The sequence below is a fragment of the Tursiops truncatus genome, chromosome 12 (assembly GCF_011762595.2).
Source record: "Tursiops truncatus isolate mTurTru1 chromosome 12, mTurTru1.mat.Y, whole genome shotgun sequence".
NCBI lineage: Eukaryota > Metazoa > Chordata > Mammalia > Artiodactyla > Delphinidae > Tursiops > Tursiops truncatus.
Window position 1 is genome coordinate 37,428,221 of NC_047045.1, and position 26,847 is coordinate 37,455,067.

Sequence of the window (26,847 nt, forward strand, 5' to 3'; positions counted from 1 at the left end):
GTGAAGGCCAAGAGTGACCAGCAACTCCTCAGACGACCGATGGCACATGCGTCAGAGGTGGTGTCAAAACCCGACCCGAAAAAAAAAAAAAGACCCGACTCTTGCTCCCACTAGGGTAGAGGATGCAGCGTCAGGAGACGCGGTTCCCAGGCTGTCCAGTAGGTGTCGCTGTCCCGCGGCCGCCGCGCTCCTCGAGGCCAGGGCCCGGGGGCGTGTCCTCCCTACCTTGGGACTCCGGCGCGCGCACCTCACCTGGGCTCCCGCCCCTTGCCTTCCGCGCCGCGGTCGGGTGGGGGGGCGCGCTGTGCTGCGGTCCCGCGACCAGGGGGCGGGGTCGGACGGCGCGCTGGGAAAGGCGGGCCAGCTTGGCGCCCAGGTGCGTTCTTCCACAAGGGCCGGGCGGCGGAGACGGCAGCATCCGAGCAGCCGGAGGAGGAAGCAGACGAGAAGATGCCACTGTCGCTGCCACCTCAGGGCGACCACGGGGAGTCCAGTCCGTCCAGGACCCCCAAGAAGCACGCCTCTTTCCATATCTGGCGCTCCAAGAAGAAACAGCAGCCTCCGCGGTCTGACTGTGGGGTGTTCATTCCGCACCCGCCCCCGGCGTCCTTCGGCGAGGCCAGGTAAGCCCCTCGCCGAGCTCCTCCCTCCCCGCAACAGTCTCACCTCCTCCTGCCCCCTTTCTACTCCTGCTGCGCTGACCCTGGAGTCCTCTCCACCGTCAGCCCGCTCGACCCCTCGCGGAGAAGGGGAAAGGCCCAGGGTCGTTTCCCCCGACAGGAGCGTAACGGGCTCCAAGGGGGGGATGTGGTGGCCGCTGCGTGTGACCGGGTTCCTCGCGGCTTCTAGCTCAGACCAAGCTCCAGCGAGAGGAACTTGTGCCCACACATGTGTTCTTTATTTTGACTGGCAAAGACTCTACACCAGAGTCTATGCTATCAACTTGCTAACGAGAGCGTGTGGGTTGTGAAGGGTTATTACCATAACGAACGATGATCGGAGCTCCACCTGGGGATTCTGTAAGACTTGATAGTGGTGCCTGAATTGTGAAGAGTCCCACTCTTGCAGTTGTTATATCTCCATTGTCCTCACAGGATCCGAATGGAGGAAGAAGTGGGAGGAATGGTTACCCCCATTTTATGCGTGGAGAATCTGAGACCAAAGGGTGAATGGCTTGTCCCCATTGGAATCAGTGGCAGAACCAGGCAGAACCTAGTTATTCAAAGTGTAACTGCCGTTGTGCTTTTAAATTCTTTGCCATGATTTTGTGATGATTTTATCCTTTATGCATAATTATTCAATTATACTATCTGAACTGATGGATTCGTTGAACAATAATTGGATGTAACAGTGTTTTTATGGAGTACAGGTGTGTGAAATATTTTTAATGAAGGACAGTTGGCAATATCCAGTATATCCTTCTGTATGTGTTTTTAAAACACACCTTTATGAACAATGAGAATAATATTGTGCAAGATTTGCATTGTAGGAATATTTTTCCTTTGTTTCTAAAAAAAGTCTTAATTTGCAACACATTTTCATTCATTTAGCAAATATTTTATTAACTAAGTGCTGGGATATCAAAAACAATGAGAGTGGTCTCTGTCATCAAAGACTTTTTAGTGTCTTGAGGAGCCCAAAAAGTAAACAGTGGGATAAGTGCTATGATAGTTGTTAGCATAGAGGAGGGGATCTAGGGAGGCTTCCTGGAGGAGGATGACTGAAGCGCTTTAGTCAGACAGAAAAGGGGAGGAGCAACAAGTTCCAGGCAGAGGTACATTATGAGCATCGCCAACACTTGGAAGAATATGGTACTTTCTGAGAAGTACTTCCTGAACAGGTGGTTCAGGGCAGTCTATGTGTGAGGGCATAGGGAGAGGTGTGCTAAGAGAGAAGGTATTTTTTTTTTTCTCATATTTATCATTCCCGGTAGTAATTGGTTGTAATAGAACATTTTTTTAATCCACATAAAGACTTACTGTGCTTAACTACTAATTGAAATTTCTAACAAAATATGTTACTTAATAATGATGTATCCAACATAAAAGCATTTTTCCTATTACCTCAGTAAATATTTTAAAAACTTCCATAGTGGTGGTTCTTATTTGACCTAGTCACATCATTTCGTATCTATCAAATGAGATAATGCACAGCTGTAAACAATTTATTCAAACGCAGATACGTTTTAGATTGAAACTTAAAATAGGAGTCTTTGTTTCTCTCCTCGAGCTTCATGTATTTTAGTTCAGTCTTGAAGCATTCCATCCTTTCCTTCAGAACTATGATGAACTTTGTACTAACAAATGTCCTGAGAACTAAACTTACTGGTCTGTCTTTGGGATGTTTTTCTAGTTATACCATGTTTATAAATATTTTGTTTACTTCTGAGAGATTGTACCTGTTTCTAGTAAAGAGAGCAGCTAAAGCACACTTAGGTTTCTGGCCCATCTTTGGCCAACGTGGCTCTCTTGAGCCATCTGCCCTGTACGTTCATTTCCGTCCAGGATTTGGAGGTGGTGGACCTCAGCTGGAATGTGCAGCACTCACTGTGGCCTTTGTTTCTACATAACGATGGGACAGTCAGGTGGCCACACTTATCTGCTGGGCATACACGATTAATATTGTGGGCTTTTAGAGCAAATGAAAGTGAATTTATGTCCTGGATGCGTGACCTTGCGCAAGTTACTTCACCTTTCTGAGTCTCAGTTTCTTCATATGGAAAATGGAGAAAAGAGTAATACTAACTTTGTAAGGCTGTCATGAATATCACATGATAATTCATGTGATTAAATGTAAAACTCTTATCACACTTCTGGACACAAAGTAGAAAGTCAGTAAATGTAAAGCCATCATCACCATCACCACCACCACCACCACCACCACCACCACCACCACCACCATCATCATTATTATAAATGCAAAGGTCTAATGGGAGAAATGGAAAAAACAGGGTTGGGGAGGGGGAAAATGCTTCTCTTCCTAAAAGAGCTTTTACCACTCCAACGATGGTTCAAAGTTTATTGATGTCAGATTTCTGTATTCTGCAAATATTTGTGACTTTCAGTGTAGATGTTCTAAAATTCAGTGACCATTGCTTGCTTTCTTTACATAAAATAATTTGAACATGGCTGACTCTCCTCCTGAAATTCACCCTTAGAGGTTTTTTTCAGCTTGGTTTTGGTAAACATGTTAATATGTAATTTTCCATAGAAATAGAGCCTTGCCCTTCTGGGTCAGCCTCATCTCCTGTCTTGTCCATTCTGCTCTTGCCATCAGAGGGACCACGTTGGTGTGTGGAGAGGGCATGGCGAGCTATGGCCAGACTTTCCTTAGCAGCCGTTAGTGGCACCGTCATTTATTAGGTTTTGAATTATACTTCATTTTTTAAAAATTTTTTATTTATTTATTTTTGGCTGCGTTGGGTCTTTGTTGTTGCGTGCAGGCTGTCTCTAGTTGTGGTGAGCGGGGGGCTACTCTTCGTTGCGGTGCGCGGGCTCCTCATTGCAGTGGCGTCTCTTGTTGCGGAGCACGGGCTCTAGGGGCACGGGCTCTGTAGTTGTGGCTTGTGGGCTCAGCATGGGCTCAGTAGTTGTGGCGCACGGGCTTAGTTGCTCCTCGGCATGTGGGATCTTCCCGGACCAGGGGTCAAACCCGTGTCCCCTGCATTGGCAGGCGGATTCTTAACCACTGCACCAGCAGGGAAGCCCTTGAATTATACTTCATTTTGTAAACAATTTATTCAGAGTGTGGATTCTCTATCTGGGTTTAAATCCCTGTTCTACTTACTGTGACACTGAGCTGTGTCATCCTGGGCAAGTTATTATCCTTTCTGTGCTTCAGTTTTCTCATCCATAAAAGGGACATAATAAGCATTGTTATAAAAATAAGTAAGTTAATGCATGTCAGGTGCTCAGAAAAGTGACTGGCACATTATGAGGGCTCAATAAATGGGAGCTGTTTCTCCTTTTTCTTACTACTATCTTGCCTATACTTTCTTTTTTTTTTTTAATAAATTTAGTTTATTTTATTTATCTTTGGCTGTGTTGAGTCTTTATTGCCGCGCACGGGCTTTCTCTAGTTGCAGTAAGCGGGGCCTACTCTTCGTTGCAGTGTGTGGGCTTCTCATTGCGGTGGCTTCTCTTGTTGTGGAGCACAGGCTCTAGGCACGCAAGCTTCAGTAGTTGTGGCACGCAGGCCCAGTAGTTGTGGCTCGTGGGCTCTAGAGCGTAGGCTCAGTAGTTGTGGCACATGAGCTTAGTTGCTCGGTGGCATGTGGGATCTTCCTGGACCAGGGCTCGAACCTGTGTCCCCTGCATTGGCAGGTGGATTCTTAACCACTGTGACACCAGGGAAGCCCTATACTTTCTTTTGAGTAGTAATTTCATTGTTTATTTTCTGCTAGAAAATAGTTCTTTCTTTTTATTCTCCCTAATCAAGACATCCAGTGTTATTTTGACTAGAAATGGGCTCTTCGCTAAGGTCAGTACAGTGAATTAAAAATGATCACCCACGAACTGAACTGAACTCGAAAGCTAGAAGCAAGCATTAATGCTCTCTGCAGGGAAGCCAAACTCAGGTGATGGCTGGGCTCCATAATCCTCTGAAAATCAGCAGACCTGGTTTCGTTTGGAGGAAAAAATGCAGCCAGAGCCAGAGAGCAGAGCATCCTCATTTCAGGGTACATAGGTTCAAGTTTTGGGACTGTCAACAGTCCCTTAGTTTTTCTGTCCTGGCATGGACCTTTTCCTTCTATAAAGGGAAAACAACTTACTCCCTGTTTATATCACTAGAGTGTTGTGAGGATAAACTGCTGTTTTATTCCATGAGAAAAAGAACAATAAAATGTTATTTGAAAGCGTTCTGGAACTGTAGAGTGTTAGTCTTCGTGACTTAATTGACTCTAGTTTTCAGTCTTTTGTGGCTGGTTTAGTGTTTAGAACTCTAAACAGGTTTAATTATTTTCTAATATAAAGGACATAGCTAGATAAGCCTAAGTTTGTTTTACCTAATATTGCATCTAAACTGGTTAATACATACTGGGTTATTTCCCTTATTTAGCTTATGCCAAAGGCAAGAGTTTGACATTTTAAGTTTATGTGGTTTCACCACTGATAAAGCAGGAGTTTAAATTTTAGCCCTGTCACTTACTAGCGGTGAGCTCCTGGGGAAGTTTCTTTACTGCTCTAACTTCAGTTTCATGATCTGCGACCTACCTCTTAGCATTGTTTTGGAGACTTCTAAGTACGTATTTACAATGACTAGCACAGTGCCTGGAAGATAACAGAGGCTCAATAAATAGCTCTGAGAGCACGCTGCAGTGGAAAAAGGCATAGACTGTGGTGTTGGACAGACTCAGTGTCAAATTTGTCTCTGCTATTTGGATAAGTTTTGCTAAGCCTCAGCTTTCTCTGTAAAATGGAGACAATAGCACTTCTCTTCTGGGGCTCTCTGATGGTTAAATATTATCTATGTAAAACACCTGGCCCAGGGCCCAACCTGAAGCAGGTGCTGGACAGATGAAAGGTGATGGGAGTGGGAGTGATTGTGGCAGTGATGTTGTAATTGTCGTTGTCTGCATAGTAATGGTGGTAGCATTCATAAATCCCTTTGTACTTTGTAAGTGGAGTCAAACAACTCCAAGTCCGGGAGAGGTTGTAACCAGGTCTGTCAAGACTTGAAGTACCTTTGGGTAACTGGAAGTACCTTTGTAGTTGTAAAAGTGCAGGCCTTTGTGCATTCAATGACTTAAAAGTCTTAATACATCTGATTTAAGAAGCCAAAGATAAACTTTATACTTGAAGTTAGAGGCATTTCTCCTGAAGTGATTTTTTGGTTTTGTTTTGTTTTTTTAGATTTTTTTAAAATGTGGACCTTTTTTTAAAGTCTTTATTGAATTTGTTACAATATTGCTTTCTGTTTTTATGTTTTGGTTTTTTGGCCACAAGGCATATGGGATTTTAGTTCCCCAACCAGGGGTCGAACCCACACCCCCCGCATTGGAAGGCACAGTTTTAAACCACTGGACCGCCAGGGAAATCCCTCTCCTGAAGTGATTTTGGAGTCTAAGTTTAGTATAGGATAATTCTTTGCCACTTAGCTCTGTCATTATATTACTTTATCCACTCTATTTCTACACTTTTAGTCATAATCGTCTTAGTCCGTAACCAAGTGATGTGAACACTTTTGGAGACCTTTAGTACTTCTGGGCTTAGGTTTATTTCTTTTTTCTTCTGTAGCTTTCAATTATAAATTTTATTTATAAGGATGAGACAGCGAATCACTGCTTTACTATTCATGCATGATTAGAGCCATGTAGCAAAGATATTCAATATTGAAATTTATTTTCTAACTGCTAATATTCATTCAAAATGCCCATCTTACTATGAACATTAAAAACGCTTATCTGTCTTTTAGTTCACCTAAGGCGTTGGTTGTGTTTTAGGAATGTCCATGCAGAAAGAAGTGATTTAGTTATTAAAAAAACTGTGTCTGGTGAGATTATTTGAATCTTGAACTGTATGCATTTCTGTTTACCTTGAAAAATTTATCAAATGATTGTTTAATCTCCCTTTCATGTTTTAGTTACTGTATAGAAGATCTAGAGAGCCTGTTCATGAAAAGCAATGCAATCTTACCTACAGAATCATTTTTCTAGGATTAATGATACATTTTTCTATGGCAGCAAATTCCTTTCTGTATCTTATTGAAATGATTCTCAATCCGAAGTTAAAGAGAAGTTTCTTATGTCCAACAAACACTTACTGAGCACTTATTCTGTATCAGGCACTGGAGAAAAGAACAATGAAATTAGAGCTGACCTCTGCTCCTAAGATACTTGTAATTTAGTGGAGGAGGGGCACATGGATGAATAAAGTAGCATATCATGCCTTAAGTGCAGAAATAGAAGATTTAACCAAATGCACTGAGGTCAGAATAAGGATTACCTTGAAGGAGGAGAAAATTTTTTCTCTCCTGAAGAAGTTTTACTCATACTGAATAATTAATGAGAATTTTTATTCTCTCATATAAAGATCGTCAAAGGCTCTAAATCTTCTTCAGATTATGCTCATCTTAAACTATATCCAATACTGGACAAAAAGAAAAATCATGGAAACTTCTATTTTCTCAGTGGCATTTAAAACAAAGAGAATCATGTATTCAGGATTATGCATAAATAATTTTCTATTTAAAATATCTAGAGCCTTAGATTATCTCAGCTATTCTATCGCATTTTGGCACCTAGGAATAAAGATTGGCCTTCAATTGTGACATATTGATTTGAAAACCTTCGCTGAAATTATAGGTAAACATGATATTAATACTCTAAAATTACAGGCTGAAAATGAGTGGTTCTTGACATTTTTTAGATAGATTTACAGATCCAGAGAGGATTGTTATATAGGGTACACAGCTAACTTGGTGTCTACTCGATCTCCGTCAGAATGATTCTGGAGTCTCCTTCAGGAAGAGTCCAGCATTGCCTGTGTTCTAAAGGCAAGGTGTTCTTCCTTAAGAGCAACCTATCTTTATTGCCATACCAAATTTCCTGGCATATCCAACAGGTGTCTTTTCATATATGCACTTTAGAAAAATGAATTCTGGACTTTTACCCAAGAGAGGATTGAAATGTGAATTCTATATCTTGTCCCAAAGTGAGTTTTCAAGATAAGGTATGTATAAATATCTGACACCTGTGGGGATTTTGGCAAGAAAGGCCAGTCAATTCTTTATGAGTCTCATTAGCTCACTTATCGCTCCCTTAAAACACAGCTGCGTTGGGCCAATGCAAATGCCTCATCAAAATACCTCTGTGCGTTCAGGTTTATGAGACGCCTTCACGCTAGAGAATGAGCACTTGCTTAGTGCTGTCTTTACAGCACTGTGTGTCTCCTGGATTGGCCTATTCAATGGGAGTGAAGCAATGATAGAGAAACTTCATAACAAGGGATCATTTTGACAAAGTACCAGGAGACCCCCGAGACACACAGGTGAGGCAGAGAATCCTGAGTCCGTTTGTGGTGTCCCAGTTTCTCTCATCTACAAGTTATAGATAAGACGAGGACAGGTAGAACCTGTAGCTAACGCGGAAGAATGAAACACAGAATTAACGAGTGCCTTTTGTTTTTTACCTTCCCCTGTATGGAAGTTAAATGAGTGAAAATAAGTTACTGTTAAGCTTGGCAAGATATTGGTTTGTAGTTTGGTTCTCTAGTTGGATAGTTTTTTATCTTGAAGTTGGGGTCAAGAGGCAAAATAACATGTGCTATGAATAAGACAAGAAAATACAGGAGGCAGTTGATTTATAATAGCTTTAGACCATGTCTGTGAAAACATTGTTTTCCATCAAGATTTCGTTGAAAGATGCAGTTTATTTAACATACACTGTGTCTGTCAGACACTGTTCTAAGTACTTTACAACTATTAACTCACTACAGTTAATTCATAACATCCCTGAGAGGTAGGTAATATTATCAATATTATTCCTATTTTGAGGAAGAATGAGGTACAGAGAGGTATATGGTAACTTGACTGTCAGGGAGTTCATTATGGTTGGGGCTAGGGTTCTCCAGCTGGTGGTCTTGAGTCCTGCAGTTAATCACTGCAAATTGAAAGCACTGTGGTTAACGCTACCTTCTTTGTATTCCCACAGTGAGTGTATTTAGGCTGAAGATTTCACATGCAGGAATTATAATATACATAGGAAAACAAATTAATGTTTGGTACTAAACAATTTCTATATTAATTAGTGAAGAGAAAAACTATTTAAATACATTAAAGTACCATGTGTTAAATTCTTGGAAGAAAAAACAATTTTAAAGCAGAAATTCTAAAGTGTATGTTATATCCAAAAGCATCCGTGTCTAGATCCTTAGTCTGGGGCTTCTGCCCAAGCTTCGTCAGGAAACAGCATGACCTGGAAGGGGACCTGGTTGGTACACCCTTCTTCTTCCCTCACAGTCTCAGCCCAGGCAGTAGAGTGCAAAGTCAGATATAAGTGGCTAGCTAGGTGGCCCTCAGAATTTATAGTTGCTGCTCAGGCTAAGTGGGGTGTCAGAATTTCTCAAGGAGTAACTCTCACTTAGGTCTCTAGAGGTTCTGCTGCTTGAATCCTTTGGTTTTACTTGCTGATTTATCATTGAGGGCTCCCTGTTAACGAATACAAGTTTCACCTTATGTTGACCTTACACTTCAAGGATTATAAACTACTGCTGGTATTTTATCCCTCATGAAGCTCGTAATGGCTCTGTGCAGTAAGCCCAGACCCTCATTTTGTAGATGAGGCAACTGAAGTTCAAAGAATGCAATGCAAATGGGGAAGTGCAACTAAAAGCAGGTTTTCTGCTTTCTGCTCAGCTGTTCTTTTGGATTCTCTTGGGTTATAGACTGTACCGCTCCATTCCTGGCCTCTACCCAACTCTGGCAGGAGCCCAACTGACTCATCTAACTTCCTGATGACTATTCTCTGGGAAATCTTTGCCTAGATTCATAAACCAACAACTATGAGACTGTCTGATCCCCAGATTGAGTTATTAGTTATTCAGCTGGAATATACACTGTAGTCTGCTTACTGACATACTGAATACCTTCAGAGTTCCTGCTATAATTAGTACTTCACCTACTACCTAAAAAACAAAAAAGAAACAAACCCAAAACCCAAACAAACAAAACACGCACACACACAAAATATCTTAATTCATGTTTTCAAAAAATGTTTAAAGTTTGCACAACCCATATTTTATAATAATAAGATGGTCTTTAAAATTATAGAGTAGGGACTTCCTGGTGGCGCAGTGGTTAGGAATCCGCCTGCCAGGGCTTCCCTGGTGGCGCAGTGGTTGGGAGTCTGCCTGCCAATGCAGGGAACATGGGTTCGTGCCCTGGTCCGGCAGGATCCCACATGCCGCGGAGCGGCTTGGCCTGTGAGCCATGGCCACTGAGCCTGCGCGTCCGGAGCCTGTGCTCTGCAACGGGAGAGGCCACAACAGTGAGAGGCCCGCATACCGCAAAAAAGAAAAAAAAAAAAAAAAAAGAATCCGCCTGCCAATGCAGGGGACATGCGTTCGAGCCCTGGTCCAGGAAGATCCCACATGCCACTGAGCAACTAAGCTCATGTTCCACAACTACTGAGCCTGCACTGTAGAGCCCACGAGCCACAACTACTGAGCCTGTATGCCACAACTACTGAAGCCCATGTGCCTAGAGCCTGTGCTCTGCAACAAGAGAAGCCACCGCGATGAGAAGCCCACGCACCGCAACGAAGAGTAGCCTCTGCTCTCCACAACTAGAGAAGGCCCCCGTGTAGCAACGAAGACCCAACGCAGCCATAAAAAAATAAATAAATGAAAAAAAGTATAGAGTATATGAATGTGTCCCCCTAAAATTCATAACTGAAGCGCTAAACTCCAATACCTCAGAATGTGATTGTATTTGGAGAGAGGGACTTTAAAGAGAAAAAGTTAAATAATGAGGCCATTGGGGTGGGCCCCAAACAAATCTAACTGTTGTCATAATAAGAAGAGGAGATTAGGATACACAGAGAGACACCGGGGCATGTACGCACAGAGGAGCAACCATGTGAAGAGGCAGCAAGAGAGCAGCCGTCTGTAAGCCAAGGAGAGAGGCCTCAGGAAAATCAGCCCTGCCGACACTTAGGGCTGGGATTTCTAGCCTCCAGAACTGTGAGAAAATAAATTTCTGTTGTCTTATCCAAAAAATAAATAAAATAAAATTATAGAGTCTATCCATATTGTACCCATTCAAGAATTCCTTTTATGGGGCCTGACATAATAATGGTGCTGAGATGGGGAATATATTTTATTTATGATCTGTCATTTAAATGTTTTCGTAATACTGATGAATTTCATAAATACTCTATGAAAGCACAGTTTGATTGTTTTTGCCTCTGCTATTAGAAAAAGTTGACAGTAGAACCAAACTGTTGACATTGATGTTGACATACAGTGTAAGTGTCTCCCTTATCATGAGCGCCACGTGCAAACCTAAGAACTGGCCCTTTTCAAGCCTGTGCAGGGGAGGCTGCCCCAGGCCTTGCCAGCCGTTCTTGGCTCTACTTGCAAACGTTGGCTTGCTTGCCCACTGTTCCCCTCCTGAGAACTAAGTGGTTGCTATTATCTGCAAGGAATATCATCTTGCTGTTATTATATGCAAAACAAAATGTAGTTGCTCCAAGGTGGGGTTACAAAACTATTCTCTTTTACTATTGACTCCCCAAAACAATTTTGTCTGGAATAGACTCAGTTATCGTTCAGGAATCCTTCATTGGAGGCTACTTTGGATGGAAACAAGAACATTTGTATTCCCCATATGTGTCAGTAAACATGTTTAAACAAGTTAGTCTAAAACTAGAAATTGGATAATTTTTTTCAAGATAAAAAAGCAAAGTATGACAAGTATGACTGAATATCCAGCATTGGCTCGGTTTTGACTTTTACCACTTTGCATATTGTGATTGTCCTAATCTCACCCTGTAAGAAGTTTCAAGTACTTTGACCTAGAAGTCATAGTAGCTAGTGCATTACCGGTGCTTAATTGTATCCTTCCTTGTTATTTCACTTTTATTTAAAGTTCTTTTTTATGCCCATAAGGGAACAATCAGTCCTAGATCTAGGTGATAACTTGATGCATTGAGGCTGTGTTTGCTTCATCACGTGGTTTCCCACAGAGAAGCGTCTCAGGAGTTTATGCATCGACTTCCTTGCTCACTACAGGACTCCTGGTTGCTTTCTGTGTGTGTAATCATACTCTGGTTACAATTCCACAAATTTACAAAGCCAGCAGATGTTAAACAAAGGGGAGCACCAATTTTTGTCTTCATGCCACCCAGGAACTGATCAACAAAGAGCAAAAGACAGCCAGTTGGGTTTGGGCCGTTTTCTGAGGAAAATGGGTGCGGAGGTGGGGAATGGAGGAGGGGAATTCTTCTCAGCCCAATAATTCCCAACCTCTCCTATAAGTTAAGTAAACATAAGAAACTTAAGAATACATAGGTGGGGACTTACCTGGTGGCGCAGTGGTTGGGAGTCCGCCTACCGATGCAGGGGACATGGGTTCGATCCCTGGTCCGGGAGGATCCCGCATGCCACGAAGCAACTGAGGCCATACGCACGGCTACTAAGCCTGCGCTCTAGAGCCCACGAGCCAAAAAGAAAAAAAAAAGAATACATAGGTGAAAGGGCACGAGTTGTTGATTACCTATTATGTGACAGTTGCCTTAATATTCAGTGTATCTCATCTAATCTTCATAATAGCTCTGCTAAGTAGGTGATTTTACCCCCATTTTTACAGTTGAGAACACAGAACCTGAAAGAGGGGAAGTAGCTTACGCAGGCTGATTTAGCTGGTAAATGACAGAACAGTATTTGAACCCAGGTCTTTCAGACTCCAGAGCTCGTAATATTTTCACCACACCATGAGAAAACTAAAGCTGATTGGATGAGCAGTTGGTAGAATGTGTGAATGAGTGTGTGTGTGTGTGTGTGTGTGTGTGTGTGTGTGTGTGTGTGTGTGGTAGTTAAAGAACAGAAGCATCAAACAGAAATGCAGAAATGTAGTTATCCATTTACTCTCAGAGCAATCACCCTTTCAAAGACCAGGAAAGATGCATTTCTCCTTTTTAATTATCTGCACACTACCACATCCTATTTAGAAAAGGGGAATACCCAAGAATGAAGAATTCCTGTGTGCTGGGAAGTCCATGAGGCATTCTTGTTTTCCTGGGAACATTTGACTTGAGATAATACTGCCGAGAATCAGTGACTCAGTCCCTGAAGTGTTAGCTAAACTTGTTGCACCTGATTTCCAATCTACTCTCAAAGCCACCAAGCCTTTACCTGTTGCTGAGATGATTCACAGAGTATGCAAAGGAATCTAAGGTGAAAAATGTTGAGGATTTTTCACTCTGCGCAAAGATTAATCATAGCCCTAGAAGAGGAAAGAAAATGCTGGTGACCAAGACTCGGAATTTATAGGAAATACTGTTGGCTTGAAAGACGTAGATCTAGAGAGTTTGATGTAAAAGGATTATGAAAACCCTTTAAATAATCTTTCTCTTTATAGGAGCTAGCAAGTTTGTCTTTAGTGCTCATTTCTCTGAAAATTGAATTTTATTTTGACTTTTATGTGTTTGAGTTATTCTTAAAATTACAGTTAAGAATGTTCATTAATTTCTATGAGTATTATTATATGCACAAAACTAACTTACAATAGTTCATAGAAGAGAGTGAATTTCTTTTTCCATTATACTAGGCTAAAACTTCTGCTCTGGTACTTAGATTTATTGTAGTTATTTTAAAGCCTAAATTACTATAGTCATTAGTACTGCCTAATTTCCAGAGTACAACTGGAAATTTGCTACTTTATCTTGAACCACACTCTCTGCTCAGTTCTGCTTATTATAGACTTTCTCCAATTTTAAAAACAGTTATCCAGTGATAATGGTAATTGAAGCATCAGGTTTGCTTCTTTCATGTGACTCAAGCAACTGAGCAGATGTTATCTCTATCAAAAGCGGTCTTAATGTATGGTCTTTGGTGTCTGTGTCTGTCACACTCAGGAAGGTAAGTAAATGTGAGAGTGAAAGTGCACCGATGGGGCTTCCCTGGTGGCACAGTGGTTGAGAGTCCGCCTGCCGATGCAGGGGACACGGGTTCGTGCCCCGGTCCGGGAAGATCCCACACGCCGCGGAGCGGCTGGGCCCGTGAGCCATGGCCGCTGAGCCTGTGCGTCCGGAGCCTGTGCTCCACAACGCGAGAGGCCACAACAATGAGAGGCCCGCGTGCCGCAAAAAAAAAAAAAAGAAAGTGCACCAATGTAATTCACTTATTTAACATATGTGGACATCTGCTGTGTGTGAGGCCCTGGGGTATGGGCTGGCAAACCAGTTCAAGCTCTATTGTTGGGAAACTGAGTCTCATTCTCCTGTCTCTGAAGACTGTGCAATACTCACCATTAAAATGAAAAGTTGCCCATTTGCCATTATAATAAGGTAGAAGAGTAAATGTTCAAACATGCACAAGACAGAGGCTGAGAGATACAGGAACTTAAGACTCACGGGGGATGAAGGATTTATGTTTGAGAGGTCTCAACATTGATACTGCTAAAGGAATTCCAAAGACCACTCGATAATGTTCTATCCATCTGTTCTATGGACATATATATGTGTAAAGTACTTATTGCTGGCATGTGTGTGTGTGTATATATACACACACTCAGTGTGTATCTTTATATGCACACACCTATATGTATTTATATGTACTCAGTGTGCATGTATGCATGCATATGTGTATACACACATGTACTCATATCTATGCTCAGTGCTAGATTACTTACTTGGTAAATTAAGCATGTGCTTACAATATTAGCAAAGCAGGGAGGGATGAGAAAGAGAAAAAACTTCAGAATATGCCTAGAAGTTTTATGTTATTTCAGAATATCAACATTTTGTTTTAGAGTTTAGAATTGTTTTTATTTTGAGTGGCATATTGGTTGAGAGAGGCATAATCTTTTTAGTGGTTCAAGTGATCATTATACAGATTTCTCTATATTCCTTGTTTAAAGAACTGCCGGTTGGGGTTGGCGGGGGTGGAGGAAAATATGATGTGAACTATGGAAAGTAAGAGAGAAATGTGCCCAGTTTATTCTCATGTTCTTCACATGAGTTGTATTCCAGATCCCAAAAGTATCATTTCATCTTCCCTGAAAAGGCTTGATTGGTTGACACCACTTTTCAAATGACCTGTCCAGTTCTATGGAAGTGGTCAGAGTAGTGAACCTTCGAAGGGACTGTTCTTTAATGATTGAGACTCTCGTTTTTTTTGTTGATGTAGACTACATTTGCTTCAGCTATTTTGGTAGCTTTAATAACTAGTTATGAAAACACTTTCTGTTCTTTTTCTGTGCATATTTTCATATAATTTAGCACTAAAGATGAAATTACAAAGGCAGCATTAGATGCCTTTTGTGTCCTGTTTTATTTTCACTTAGCGTTATATCATAAGCATATTCTCATGTAGTTGAAATATGTAAAATAATTTTCTTACTCATTCCCCTATCGCTGGACACTTAGGTTCTTTCTGATTTTTCATTATTAGTAGTAATGCTGCAGTGAACATCTCTGTGTGAAACCTCAGTCTCTGGATATTCTCTGTTTGCCCTTCCAGATCCACTCTCCACCTTCCTCTGTGCTCCTGAGAGCTGATTGATAGACTGTGTGGACCAAGCTCTCCTGCCCTCTGGTTTCTAGCTGGGTTCAGCCAATGGGAGACTTTGGAGGAGAGGGCAGGAGCAGGAGGTGGCACTGGAGTGTGGTAGTGGTTTGTTACTCTGCTGAAAGCTACAGCCTCTTCTACAGCTCAGATCTTGCCAGTTCCAGTACTCACACCCTCCCCTTGCCTATCTGTCTAGAGGTAGCAATGATTTCCTGCTGTTAGGAGCCCTGGGCTGCTCCACTGCCCTTTATTGATTTTCCTTCTCCTTCCCACATCTTGTAAATAGTTCTTTAAACACTTTTCAGTCATCTCTTCTGTGTGTGCCATCTGTTCCCTGCTGGGATCCTGTCTGACATCATCTGAATCTGAGTGGTATGTTCTTTTTATTATATTTTAAGTTAGGGTCTTTGCACTGCAGAAAGGTAAAAGACCATTCAGAATAGGGTAGGGAAGTTCAATGAGGTCAGGACCAAGCTGGTGCTAGATTGAATTAAATTACTCTCATAGAGATATAAGCAAATTGCTTTTGGAACAGAGAGAAGGGGGCAATAAAGTCTTCCGTGCCCTGTGTTGAAAATGCCTGTACTTAAAAGATAAGGAGGATATCTTAGCTGCCAAATGTTTCCAGTTCTCATGTTGCATTTGGATATAATTGGCTCAGTTGATTCATTTTCATTCTGGGATTTTGTGGCTCACCCCTTATATTTTTCCTCCTGTTCTTGGCAGTTTGCACATTCATATATACGGCCTTCTATATCCACTTACATTGTGTTGGCCAAAAAGTTTGTTTGGGTTTTTCCATAAGATGTTATGGAACTTTTTGGCCAACCCAATATTCCTTCTTCATCTACATGTTTCTTATGACCTCTTCCTTATAGAAAGCACACTTAGGATTTTGTGAGCTGAGTAGATGCCATGTGTTTGGAATTCCTCCATATATGAGTGATAACTTTCTTAGTCTTTAAATAAAAAGCAAAGCACCTAGCAAACAGTTAACTTCATTCACTTTTGCTTCGTTTCGAAATCTTAGAGTCTATAATTTTCCAGAACAAATGCCAAAGTGTTCATCAAACTTACTAGGGGCTGTTATTAGTTCACAAATCTTTTCAGTCGAATGATAATGTCATCCATGGCTAATGGGTCATCACTGACCAGATCCCTGACTGACATGGAGTATTGAGGCTTATCCAAGGACTCACCTGGTTGCTCAAAAGTCTAGTCCCTTTTAAAAAATAAAGTTTATGTATTTTAGGAAATGTCTTTGTTGATTTGATATTCACATTATATTTCATGCTCTTAGAAATGTGAATTGTTATGAATATATTCTACCCCAGGTATAGAGTAAGGATAATTCACTTAAAATTCAATGTATAAAATTCTCACCATTTAATAATTACCAGTGATGGCAGAAAAGAAAAAACAAAACCAAAAACCCAGCAGTAGAGAAACGAGAGGGCTTCGGTCTTAATCCCGTATTTCTCAGTTCCAAATTAGAAAACTGTGGGCAAATCATCTAAACTCTTTGAGCCTCAGGGTATTCATCAATAAAATGGGAATGATACCAACCTGCCTAGCTCCCCACCAGGCTGTTGAGAGGCTCCTTGGAAACAGTGTGTGAAAAGTGTGGTGAGAACTGTGAGGTTTTCGGTAAACTCGATCACCCCTTGACTCATCCCTTGGCTCTCCTCACTTCTTTTCCGGAAGACTCGTAAATTATTTTCCCTTTTCCTTTGGTCTTTTCAAAACTGAAAAGTGGATACATGGCAGTATTCGCTTTTCCCTATCTTTTCTCCATCCTAATCTCCTCGGTGTCCATTCCTCCCCGTCTCCGGAATTCTGGTCTGAAGCTGGTATGGGGCACTCCCATCCGTGTCCCTGTGCAAAGTGACGAGGTGAAAGTGGGGACTCTGGATCCTCGTGCTGTTCTGCACGGCCCCTCCTTCTCGGCTTTCTTCCCCTATCCCTTCAGTCTGTGCCACCTAAATGCCTATGGGAATTGTGGTAGCTGGATGGACACAGCCAGCTATTTCCTCAGCCACTGCCAACCGGTTGCCTTTCTCTTACAGATGCAGCGTATTTCACAGAGGAGGCTCATGGGATTCCCACATAATTCTAAGTAGTTAGGTCTGGTTGTCTCCATTTAACAGATTAAGCAGTTGAGGCATGAAGTTTTTTAATGAAAGTGAGCACTATATCCCAGGACTCCAGAATTGTAGCCAGTGCTCTTTCCGCTCTAGCTTCACAGATGTCCCGTCCCAGCAGGGTAGATAGAAAAAAAAAATGTTTGTAGCTTTATTGGTTTTTGTGATGTGCTTTCTTTTTCTTCCCTTTTTTAATTTAACATGGTCAAGTTAATGGAATAAAATGATATTTAAGTAGAAGAGGAAATTGAAAAATATTTACTTGATTAGTAGCGTAAGACATTATCCTTACATTCTACTTAAAGATTGCACTTTAAAAAAAAATAAATTTATTTATTTATTTATTTTTGGCTGCGTTGGATCTTCGGTGCTGCGTGCTGGCTTTCTCTAGTTGCGGTGAGCGGGGGCTGCTCTTCCTTGTGGTGCACGGGCTCCTCACTGCAGTGGCTTCTCTTGTTGCAGAGCACAGGCTCTAGGGTGCGTGGGCTTCAGGAGTTGCGGCACATGGGCTCAGTAGTTGTGGCTTGCAGGCTCTAGAGCGCAGGCTCAGTAGTTCTGGCGCATGGGCTTAGTTGCTCCGCGGCATGTGGGATTTTCCCAGATCAGGGCTCAAACCCCTGTCTCCTGTATTGGCAGGTGGATTCTTAATCATTGCATCACCAGGGAAGCCCAAGATTACACTATTATAAATATTAAATTTCTAAGATAACATTTCTAAGAAAATTCTATATGTAGAAAATAATGGATTTTTTTTTCTTTTTTCTTTTGCTGTACATGGGCCTCTCACTGTCGTGGCCTCTCCCGCTGCAGCGCACAGGCTCCGGAAGTGCAGGCTCAGCGGCCATGGCTCACGGGCCCAGCCGCTCCGCGGCATGTGGGATCCTCCCAGACCGGGGCACAAACCCGTGTCCCCTGCATGGACAGGCGGACTCTCAACCACTGTGCCACCAGGGAAGCCCCGAAAATAATGGATTTTTGTTAGTAACAAATGGATGGCTGTTGAATTGGCAAGTTTGACTCTTACCTATTGTATGCTCTTTTGAAAGACAGTTGTCTCTAGGGCTTTTCAGTGTTTGGAGTTGGATAACCAAAGACACTGTCCTGACTTGTACAACTTCAGTGGAGCAAAATCTCAGAAGTTATTACTCCACTAGACACCTTTCCTATCAGAGCTACTCATGTTCAAGTCCTAGCACACACCTTCAGTTGTGTTTTTTCCCCTAAGTGGAAATTTGAGTATCATTGAACACAGTGTATTTAGGAAATTCAAATATTTAACAAATAAAAATATCCCTAGGGTAATTTCATTTGGGAACTCGCGATGTGAATCATCAAGAGGTTCTGTAGCCCCAAAGCCAAGGCTTGGGCATGGACAGGAACCCAGAGTAGCTGCAGTCAACTTCCCTGAGCATTGAAGCCTGGTGGTGGATCAGAGGGCCGGTGGACTAGCCACCTAAAGGAGTCTGATGGTTTATTAGCCATCGGAGGAGGATGTAGCTGTTTCTATCACAATCTTTGTATTTTTGTACCAGTCATGTAGATGAATTTTTTTTAAAAAGGAGATTAATAACAATTTGGGGAAAGAGCCAAAGCAGAAATCTGAAGACTTGGATCTCTACTTATTGGCTCTGTTAATTCAGTAAAATCAGTTGTCTTTCCTGGAGCTTAGGTTCCTCATTTATAGTAGGAGGGGGTGAATTTGGTCTTCCATCATAAGGTTTGTTCTTGTCTAAGTCCTCTGAATTATGTATTTGAGTTGATCATTTTCCAGGAAAGTTGGTCAAGGTTTAAGTACAATAAACAGCAATGTGTAAGGCATACAGAAACTGAGTTGGTTCTAATGATAAGTAGTTATTTCTACCCTTTTCAATGAGAGTGTCCCTTGATGAAAAGTAGAGCCATCAAGGTCATGAGGTAGGTTGGCAAGGTTAGAGTTTCTATACCTCTTATGAGTAGGAAGCTTGTACGTCTTGCACAGCTGCAAAAGGGAAAAGAAGGAAACATTAAGAGTTATGCGTTTAACTTAGACACATGACATGAAGGGTGAATCATATAAATACTGTTTTGAGGAGTCTCTTAAGATGTATACATCTGTGTCTTTATGTTTGATCGTCATTTCACTAATGCAGCCTAGGATCGTAAAATTCAACCGAGGAATGTGCAGACAATCCTATTTGCAGCCTAGAAGCCTTTACTAACGACACGTATTTGGGGAAAAAATGTAGAAAATGTCTATGTCTGGCTTCTACGTAGTCATAAAGTATCTTTTGACTTCATAAAATAGCATACTACTTTCTTTACAGGTTTGAGGCATAGTGTCTTCAGCCCTGAACTTGTGGCCAAAACATCTAAATTCTGCTCCTGGTTCAGCCGTTTCTGATTGTGTTGCCTTAGGCAAATCATTTCACCTCTTTGGAGCTCAGTTCCCTCAGATATGAAAAGTGAACCAGTGGGATGATGAAGGGATTTTAATCAACCTCTTTCCAGATTTTATATTCTGTTTGTCTACAGATTCCAGCTTGCTATTGGGGAGGTTGAACGACATAAACAAATGCAAATGTTATCTCCAACATTTATGCACCAGCCAATCGCAAATGTTAAAAACCGTATCCAGGGAAAGCTAGTTTAACTGAGGACTGGCTCCTAGGAGATGGTTCTCCCAGAAGCAGGTGCTATGACAAGGATTCAAGTACAGCTAGAACTCAGGAAATACTTCTAGGGAGTGAGAAAGTGAGCAGGGAAGGGAAGCCAGCCAGTAAAGGGGGAATGATCACTTCTGTTTCCACTGTAAGTAAATGGAGGTTAGTCCCCTCAGGGAATCCTGAATGTCACTGTAAAAGTCAGAGCTGTGCTATCTCTGGGGCAGGGGAATTGGAGTATTAGAACAGCAGGTTCTGCAAGTCACTGGTTGAGAGCTGCCCCTGCAGGGCATTGTTTCTCTGGCACTTCCTGCCTCAGGCGATGTGGACTGTTGCAGGCCAGAAAGCCCCCTGGTGGTTGGAAGTGCAGGGTCCCAGGCCACCGTGTCCTGAAGGGATTACAGTGCCTGCCATAATCTGGTTACAGCGGTACAGCCAGAGCAGTACAGCGAAACTACTGCCCTGTGGTGCACCAGCTGAGGGTAGGTATGCATCCACGTTCAGAAGGATGCACCACTAAAGGACACTGAAGCAGTTCACCCGGAAGTGATGAGCAACCCTCCCAGCTGCAGAGATTTCCCGTCTAACAATGTTTTCCTAAACACAATGACATGTAGCAGCCAGGGAGGGGCAGGCTCCTGAGTGCCCGTTTAAGATCTGGGAGGCAGGCCATGGACATTGCAAAAAGACGTGTTGACAGTACATGTGCCATGAGTGTAGTCAAAATTGCAGGGCCTAATTGCTGGCTGGCTACATCTGGGACACTTTAAAGGGAGTAGCATCCATGAGAACTTTGTGATGCAAAGGGTGAAACGCAAGGAATATGTTTTTATTTTGTAGAAACTCTCCTTTTGATAGAGAAAGCACATTCTCTGAGGTGTTATAAAAGCATGTTAGGAGATACAGAATTTCCTTCTCTCAGGTTCTATGGAGAATCAAACCAGCTGTCAGCAACATCCTTGACTGATTTTGAAACATCTGGGTTTTAAAATAGAATGTTTGGCATGAGCATTAAATTTTTGTTCCTTCGGCATCACCCAAAGTTTTGTGAAAACTCTGTTGCTTTCTAGGTGAAGTTGACTTTTAAAAATCAATCTTTTTTCCTATGTTTTGCTATTTATACAGTGGAAAAATGTGTTTTCGAAATATAACTATATTTCTGTTAGAAATGTAACTTTGTTTCATATTTCTGTAATAGTTAAATATTTAGGCCAGAATTAAAAGCTAAGTGTTTAAAAATGGTTTCTGTACTCCTGGTATGGAGAAGCTAGCAGAAGACCTTTGATAATCGGTGTACTTACCATTATTATAAAAAAGGTGTTATTAACAATAATATGCCCCAGTGTATAATTGTCCTTGATTTAGTCACACTGCAAAAGAAAATGATAATGAAGGCATCATGACTATATTGCTATTAGGTAATCTGCTTACTCCAAGATTATTGATATCCAGGTAGGACTAATGGGAAATCCTGCAATCGTTTTCTCATGTCTCCATGTCCATGAAAGGCAGATAAGAAATCAAGAGGGCAGATGGACTCTTTAGGTAAGATCTTTGGGGAAAGGATGTTGAAAAGTGAATTTGAGCTAATCATGAAGCAAAATTTTATGGATTTTTAAAAAGTATGTAAGGAGGTCTAGTGTTTCTCAAAATGTGTTTCTTAAATATCCAAATCAGAATCACCTGGAGAAAAAAGCAGAGTCCTGTCCCCACGTCCAGGAATTAAAATTTGGTAGGTTTGGAGTAGGGCCTAGGAATCTGCATTTTGACCCACCTGTCAATGTTTGAGAACCACAGATCTAGCCCAATGGGGATTAGGATATAAAAATCTCAAGAGGATGGGGCTTCCCTGGTGGAGCAGTGGCTGAGAGTCCGCCTGCCAATGCAGGGGACGCAGGTTCGTAACCCAGTCCGGGAAGATCCCACATGCCGCGGAGCAGCTGGGCGCGTGAGCCATGGCCGCTGAGCCTGCGCGTCCGGAGCCTGTGCTCCACGACGGGAGAGGCCACAACAGTGAGAGGCCCACGTACCGCAAAATAAATAAATAAATAAATAAAAATCTCAGGAGGGTCTTCCCAAGGTTACCCAGCTGCCTGGTGGCAGAGCTGGGGCCAAAACCAGGTCTCTTGAGTTTAAAGTTTGTTTCTTTATATTTATAATTTTTATAAATATTTGAACCCATATTCCAAACTTATCCTTTGCATAAGTAATTATTGACTACAGAACCAAATACAGCAGATGTGTAAAGTCTCAACCCTCTTATATGTATAAATATGTAAATGAAATGTATGCAGACTAGAATAATAGGAACAGTTTTGGAAGGCTGGGCTTTACATCCTAAAAAAATACAAAGCACAACAAATGACTAGTTCTGGTATGAATGGATTTCTAACAAGGCTCTGATACGAATGTATCATATGATTTGTCACACGTATTTTTCCTCTGATCACTTCTTCATTTCCACATCTATTGTTCATATTTGACAAGTTTGCCACAGATAACTTCCTCCTGCAGTTTTTCATATTCAACCTCCTACGTGTTCCAACCAGCAAGTAAACTGCTCAGAGCCAGGTAGTTGATGACTGTGTGGGCTGGTGAGTTTGCATGATTAGTACTTGGGGCTAGGGAAGCTGTAATTGCGGTTCTCATTCCTGTATGTGACCAGTCAGCTTTGCTCTAAGAAAAATAAAATGCTTCCTTGTTCATAAACTGCATTTGTCACAAGGCAAGTCTTCCTGAATATGTGCAGTGTTGTCCGTGCAGGCACCAGGTGAGAGCAAGTGCACAGCTCAGCTCAGCACATCACCTGGGAGGAGGGCAACTTGCAGGGCACTTCCTGCTGTTGGTAAGTGGTTAGTGTCACCTTTGTTGAGGATGGGAAATTCCATGAGTTTAAACAAGGCTGCAGAGAATCTTCTGTGACCCTCTGACCCTCCAGGAGCCTCTCACAGGTACCTGGGCCCTCTAATTTAGAGGAGACAGGGTCGCGACAGGTTGATTTTGCACCAGGGTTGATTTTGACATGGATTAAAGCAAAAATAGAATTGGGAGACAATTGCTCTACTTTGTCTCCTCTCTTGCCCTTCCTTCTTGTTCTTGTAACCTTATCTTAACCCAGTAAGGATTTCAAGCCTTTACCAGGGGGCATAAAATATAACAAAGCAGCATAATTTACAAATATAGTAAAACAACAATGAAAAAACAAAGGTGGGACCCAAGTTAGTAAGGCTAAATTTATTGATCATAATGACCTACCCACTAGTATGACTGGGCCTCAAATTTGGTGCTGAGTTTTCTAACACTCTCATAAAACAAGAAATGGTTTAAGTCACACAGTTCAGTCCTTAATTTAGAAGAGACCCATAAAGAGAATTACAACACTTCTTTTTATTCCGATCAGAATTCTCTCTGGGGCATCCTTATAAAGAGAATTCTATGATCTAAGGAACAATGCTATTGACAATTTCTTAAAATAGATTAAACAATAAATTTCCTGGGGTGAGGGGTGTTTCTTAAAACCCCTAATGTTGACTTGGAATATAATTTAATTAAGGCAGTTCTGCAGGAGGCCAATACAAAGCAATCTAGGAATTGATATGCAAATTAATAAAATGACAATATGAAGTTGTAGGGATTTAAAGAATGTGTTGAGCTGTTAGAATTTCCACCAACACTGAGGAGAGGTGAGGAAGAAAAAAGCTGAGGAAGATAAACTCAACCTGCCTTTCATGTGCAGGAGAGACAGAAGTTTCCAAGTTTCCTCATGGGGCCTGGAGCATGGGGCAACTGTACCTTCCTCTGTACTCACAGCCCACCCCTCCAGAGGCCCTTTCTCCTCTCCCCTGCCTGGCACTCTTATTACCAGCATCCCCTTGTACTCTTGAAAAGATCCTTGTTTGAACGATAAGTTATAAGGTCACCCCACCCTGAACTAACTACACTGCTTTTTCTAAGCTTAAACTTAAGGCCCTGCTGCCACATTGGGAGACTGGTGAATTACATGCACTTCTTTTCTGTGTATGTTGAAAAGCTTCCCCAGAAGTCTGAAAATCACTTGATGGGTATTTTTACTACCTACATCTTTGCACCTCCAACTATTTCTGGGCCCTGAACTATCTTGGGGCTAATGCAAGGGCTAATGCACTGCACTTAAATGTGAAGAAGGGAGGGGAGATTTGATTCCCTTTTCTACCCTGTCCCTTTCCTCCATCCTCGCCCAGGAACTAAGTATTCTTCATAAATTATTGGCAATTGTTTAATTGAACTACTTCCTTTTAGCTCTATTAGTAGCGATTTCAGAGCAAACTCTCTTATGGTTCAAAGATATCTTAAATATATAATTTTATGTGTATTAAGACATTTCATTTTCAGCAGAAGCCTCATAGAAAGGGGAATATACTTCAATTCAGAGTAGTATAGTAATTTCTGGCATCAACCATCAATCAGTGTGCAGAGAAAAAATACCATCTAATCTATGGCCTTGTGAATTACATTATACTTTTCACTTTATAGGTTCAGATTGGCAAGTTTATTTCTCAGGCTGTTTCTATTTATGTACTCTCCTAATAATTAGAGTAAGATGCCGCCATACAAGAAACAGTATTTGGGTTATAGCCATCTTGTGAAAACCCTAGCTTTATACCACAGAGGTGTCTAGCTAAGAGAAAAATCAGTGTCTTTCACAGTTTTATCTAATTTAAAATAAAAATAGAATTCTTTACTATGATACCTAGGAATATTTAGTACTTCTAAACTTTTAAAAAAGGAAATACCTAAGCAGAAAAATAAACACTGGCATAAAGTTGGTACCGATTTCACCAATTTCTAAATTACCCAGAGTTTAGTTTATATTTTTGCTCACCTATTTATCCTCAGCTCAGTACTGAGATTGCACTTTGAATTAAAATTCCTTTCCCCAAAACTTCCTTCATAGTTTCATCTGTCTTTCATAATTTTAAAAATCTCTTTTCTTTCTTTTAGGTTAAAAATTGCCTTTTGTTGATGTATGATTTGTATTTATTTGATTACTAGGGAAGTAGAAATTGCCTCATATGCTTATTGGCTATTTATTTGTATTTATTCTTTTGTGGCATGTCCTTTGCCAATTTTAATATTGGTGTGTTGGTATTTTCTTACTGATTTGTAAGAGTTTAGGAGTAAAATTAAAGTGGGCAGAGGGTGTTTATTGGCAATATGCTTTTTCTTAATATGGTGAATGGAACCACTTTTCTTTTACAAAATTCAAGTCTATATGTCCAATTAAAAATTTTTTATGAACCATAGTAGTGTTCCAAATTTTGTCAAAATTCATTCTTTGAAAAAAATACTATGAAATAAACCAATCAATTGCTTCAAAATTCAAGGCATCCTGGTAAGACAGAGATCACATATTTTTTTTTTAGTTTGTCATCTTAAGTTATATTTTAGAAAAATAGTAATTATTTACCTCTTTATATACTATAAGTGTGAGTTTTCTTTCTTGAGCAGGAATTGGAAGTAACTTATACAACATATGTTAGCTGGATATTTTTGTGTGTGAGAGAGATGGTTGAGTCCTTTTTGACATTTACTTTTATGAATTATATATATATATATGAATATTTTATCACTTTTTATTTTTTGCATAATTTTCTAGTCTCATTGAACCCTGTAATGAGAGGTTGTATTGTATTTCTGTTGTATTGTGATTTTTGGCTTTTTTCAGCTGCCATAACTTGTCATTAATGTTAAAATCAACTTTATTTCATAATTACTGTTAAAGTAATTTAAGTGCTCACTCTTTTGGCAGAAGAAATTATTAATTTTTATGTCTGTAATTGATTTTAATTGAAAATAATCCATAGATTTAGAGAAATAGTTTAATTAATTTTATCCCTGAAGACTGTTATTGTTCAAAGACAAATAGCATTAAGATGACTCTTTTGTAAGATGGACCTATAAAGAAAACTGTATTCTGATTAGACCTACCAAAGAACAAATATTCTACCATTTGGAGATGCTGGGTTTTAAGGGCTTGGTAACAAAGCAGAAAATATTATTGTAGAAATTACCACAGGTTCTTTGGTGCTTCCTTATTAAATCACAGTGTCTGAGGCAGCGGCATGGTGTAGTAGCTCTCATGCCCCCCCAGCCCCCGCTTCCTATCCTCTCTCTTTCTTCACTTTCCTTTCCTCTTCCCTTCTTTCATTTCTAATTGTGGTATAGCTTACACAGAGCAAAGTACCAAAATATTAAGTACAGCTATTACTTATTAGTAGTACAGCTAGTTTATTTTTTATGTATTTATGTACCCATGTAATCACAGAACAATGCCATCACCCCAGAAGCCTTTCTTGTGTAATGCCCCCTTCCTCCACCAATGTGAAAATAACTGCTATTCTGGCCTCTGTTCACCATGAATTAACTTTACTGTTTTTATCTTTATATCATTGGAATCATATGGTATGTGTCTGGCTCTCACTCAATATTACATTTATAAGAGATCCATATTTTGCATAAAATAGTTATTGCTGTGTAATATTCTATTATATGACTATGTCATAGTTTATTTTATACATTCTATTGTCACTGGACCTTCGGGTTGTTTCCAGTTTTTCACTATTATGTATAAAGCTCCTATGAGCCTTCTTGTGCCTTTTGACAAACATAAACATCTGTACTCATATCTGCTGGGTATACTCAATATTTGAATGGCTGGGACGTAAGGCAAACATATGCTTAGAGTAGTAGATACTTCCAAACTATTTTCCAAAGCGATTGTACCAACTTACATTCCCACCAGTAGTGTATTAGCATCCCGGTTACTTGTCAGTCCTTTTAATTTTGGCCATTCTGGTGTGC

At 40.9% G+C, this 26,847-nt stretch overlaps 1 protein-coding gene across 1 annotated transcript in view; it reads left to right on the plus strand.

Annotated features, from left to right (window-relative positions):
- The first annotated feature begins 435 nt into the window (after window positions 1-435).
- Window positions 436-26,847, plus strand: part of CRYBG1 (crystallin beta-gamma domain containing 1) — a 206,664-nt gene continuing 180,252 nt past the window's right edge. Inside the window, exon 1 of the mRNA XM_019929506.3 lies at window positions 436-623. Coding sequence (XP_019785065.2) covers window positions 451-623 — 173 coding nt within the window. The 5' untranslated portion in view covers window positions 436-450. The remainder of the gene's footprint in view (window positions 624-26,847) is intronic.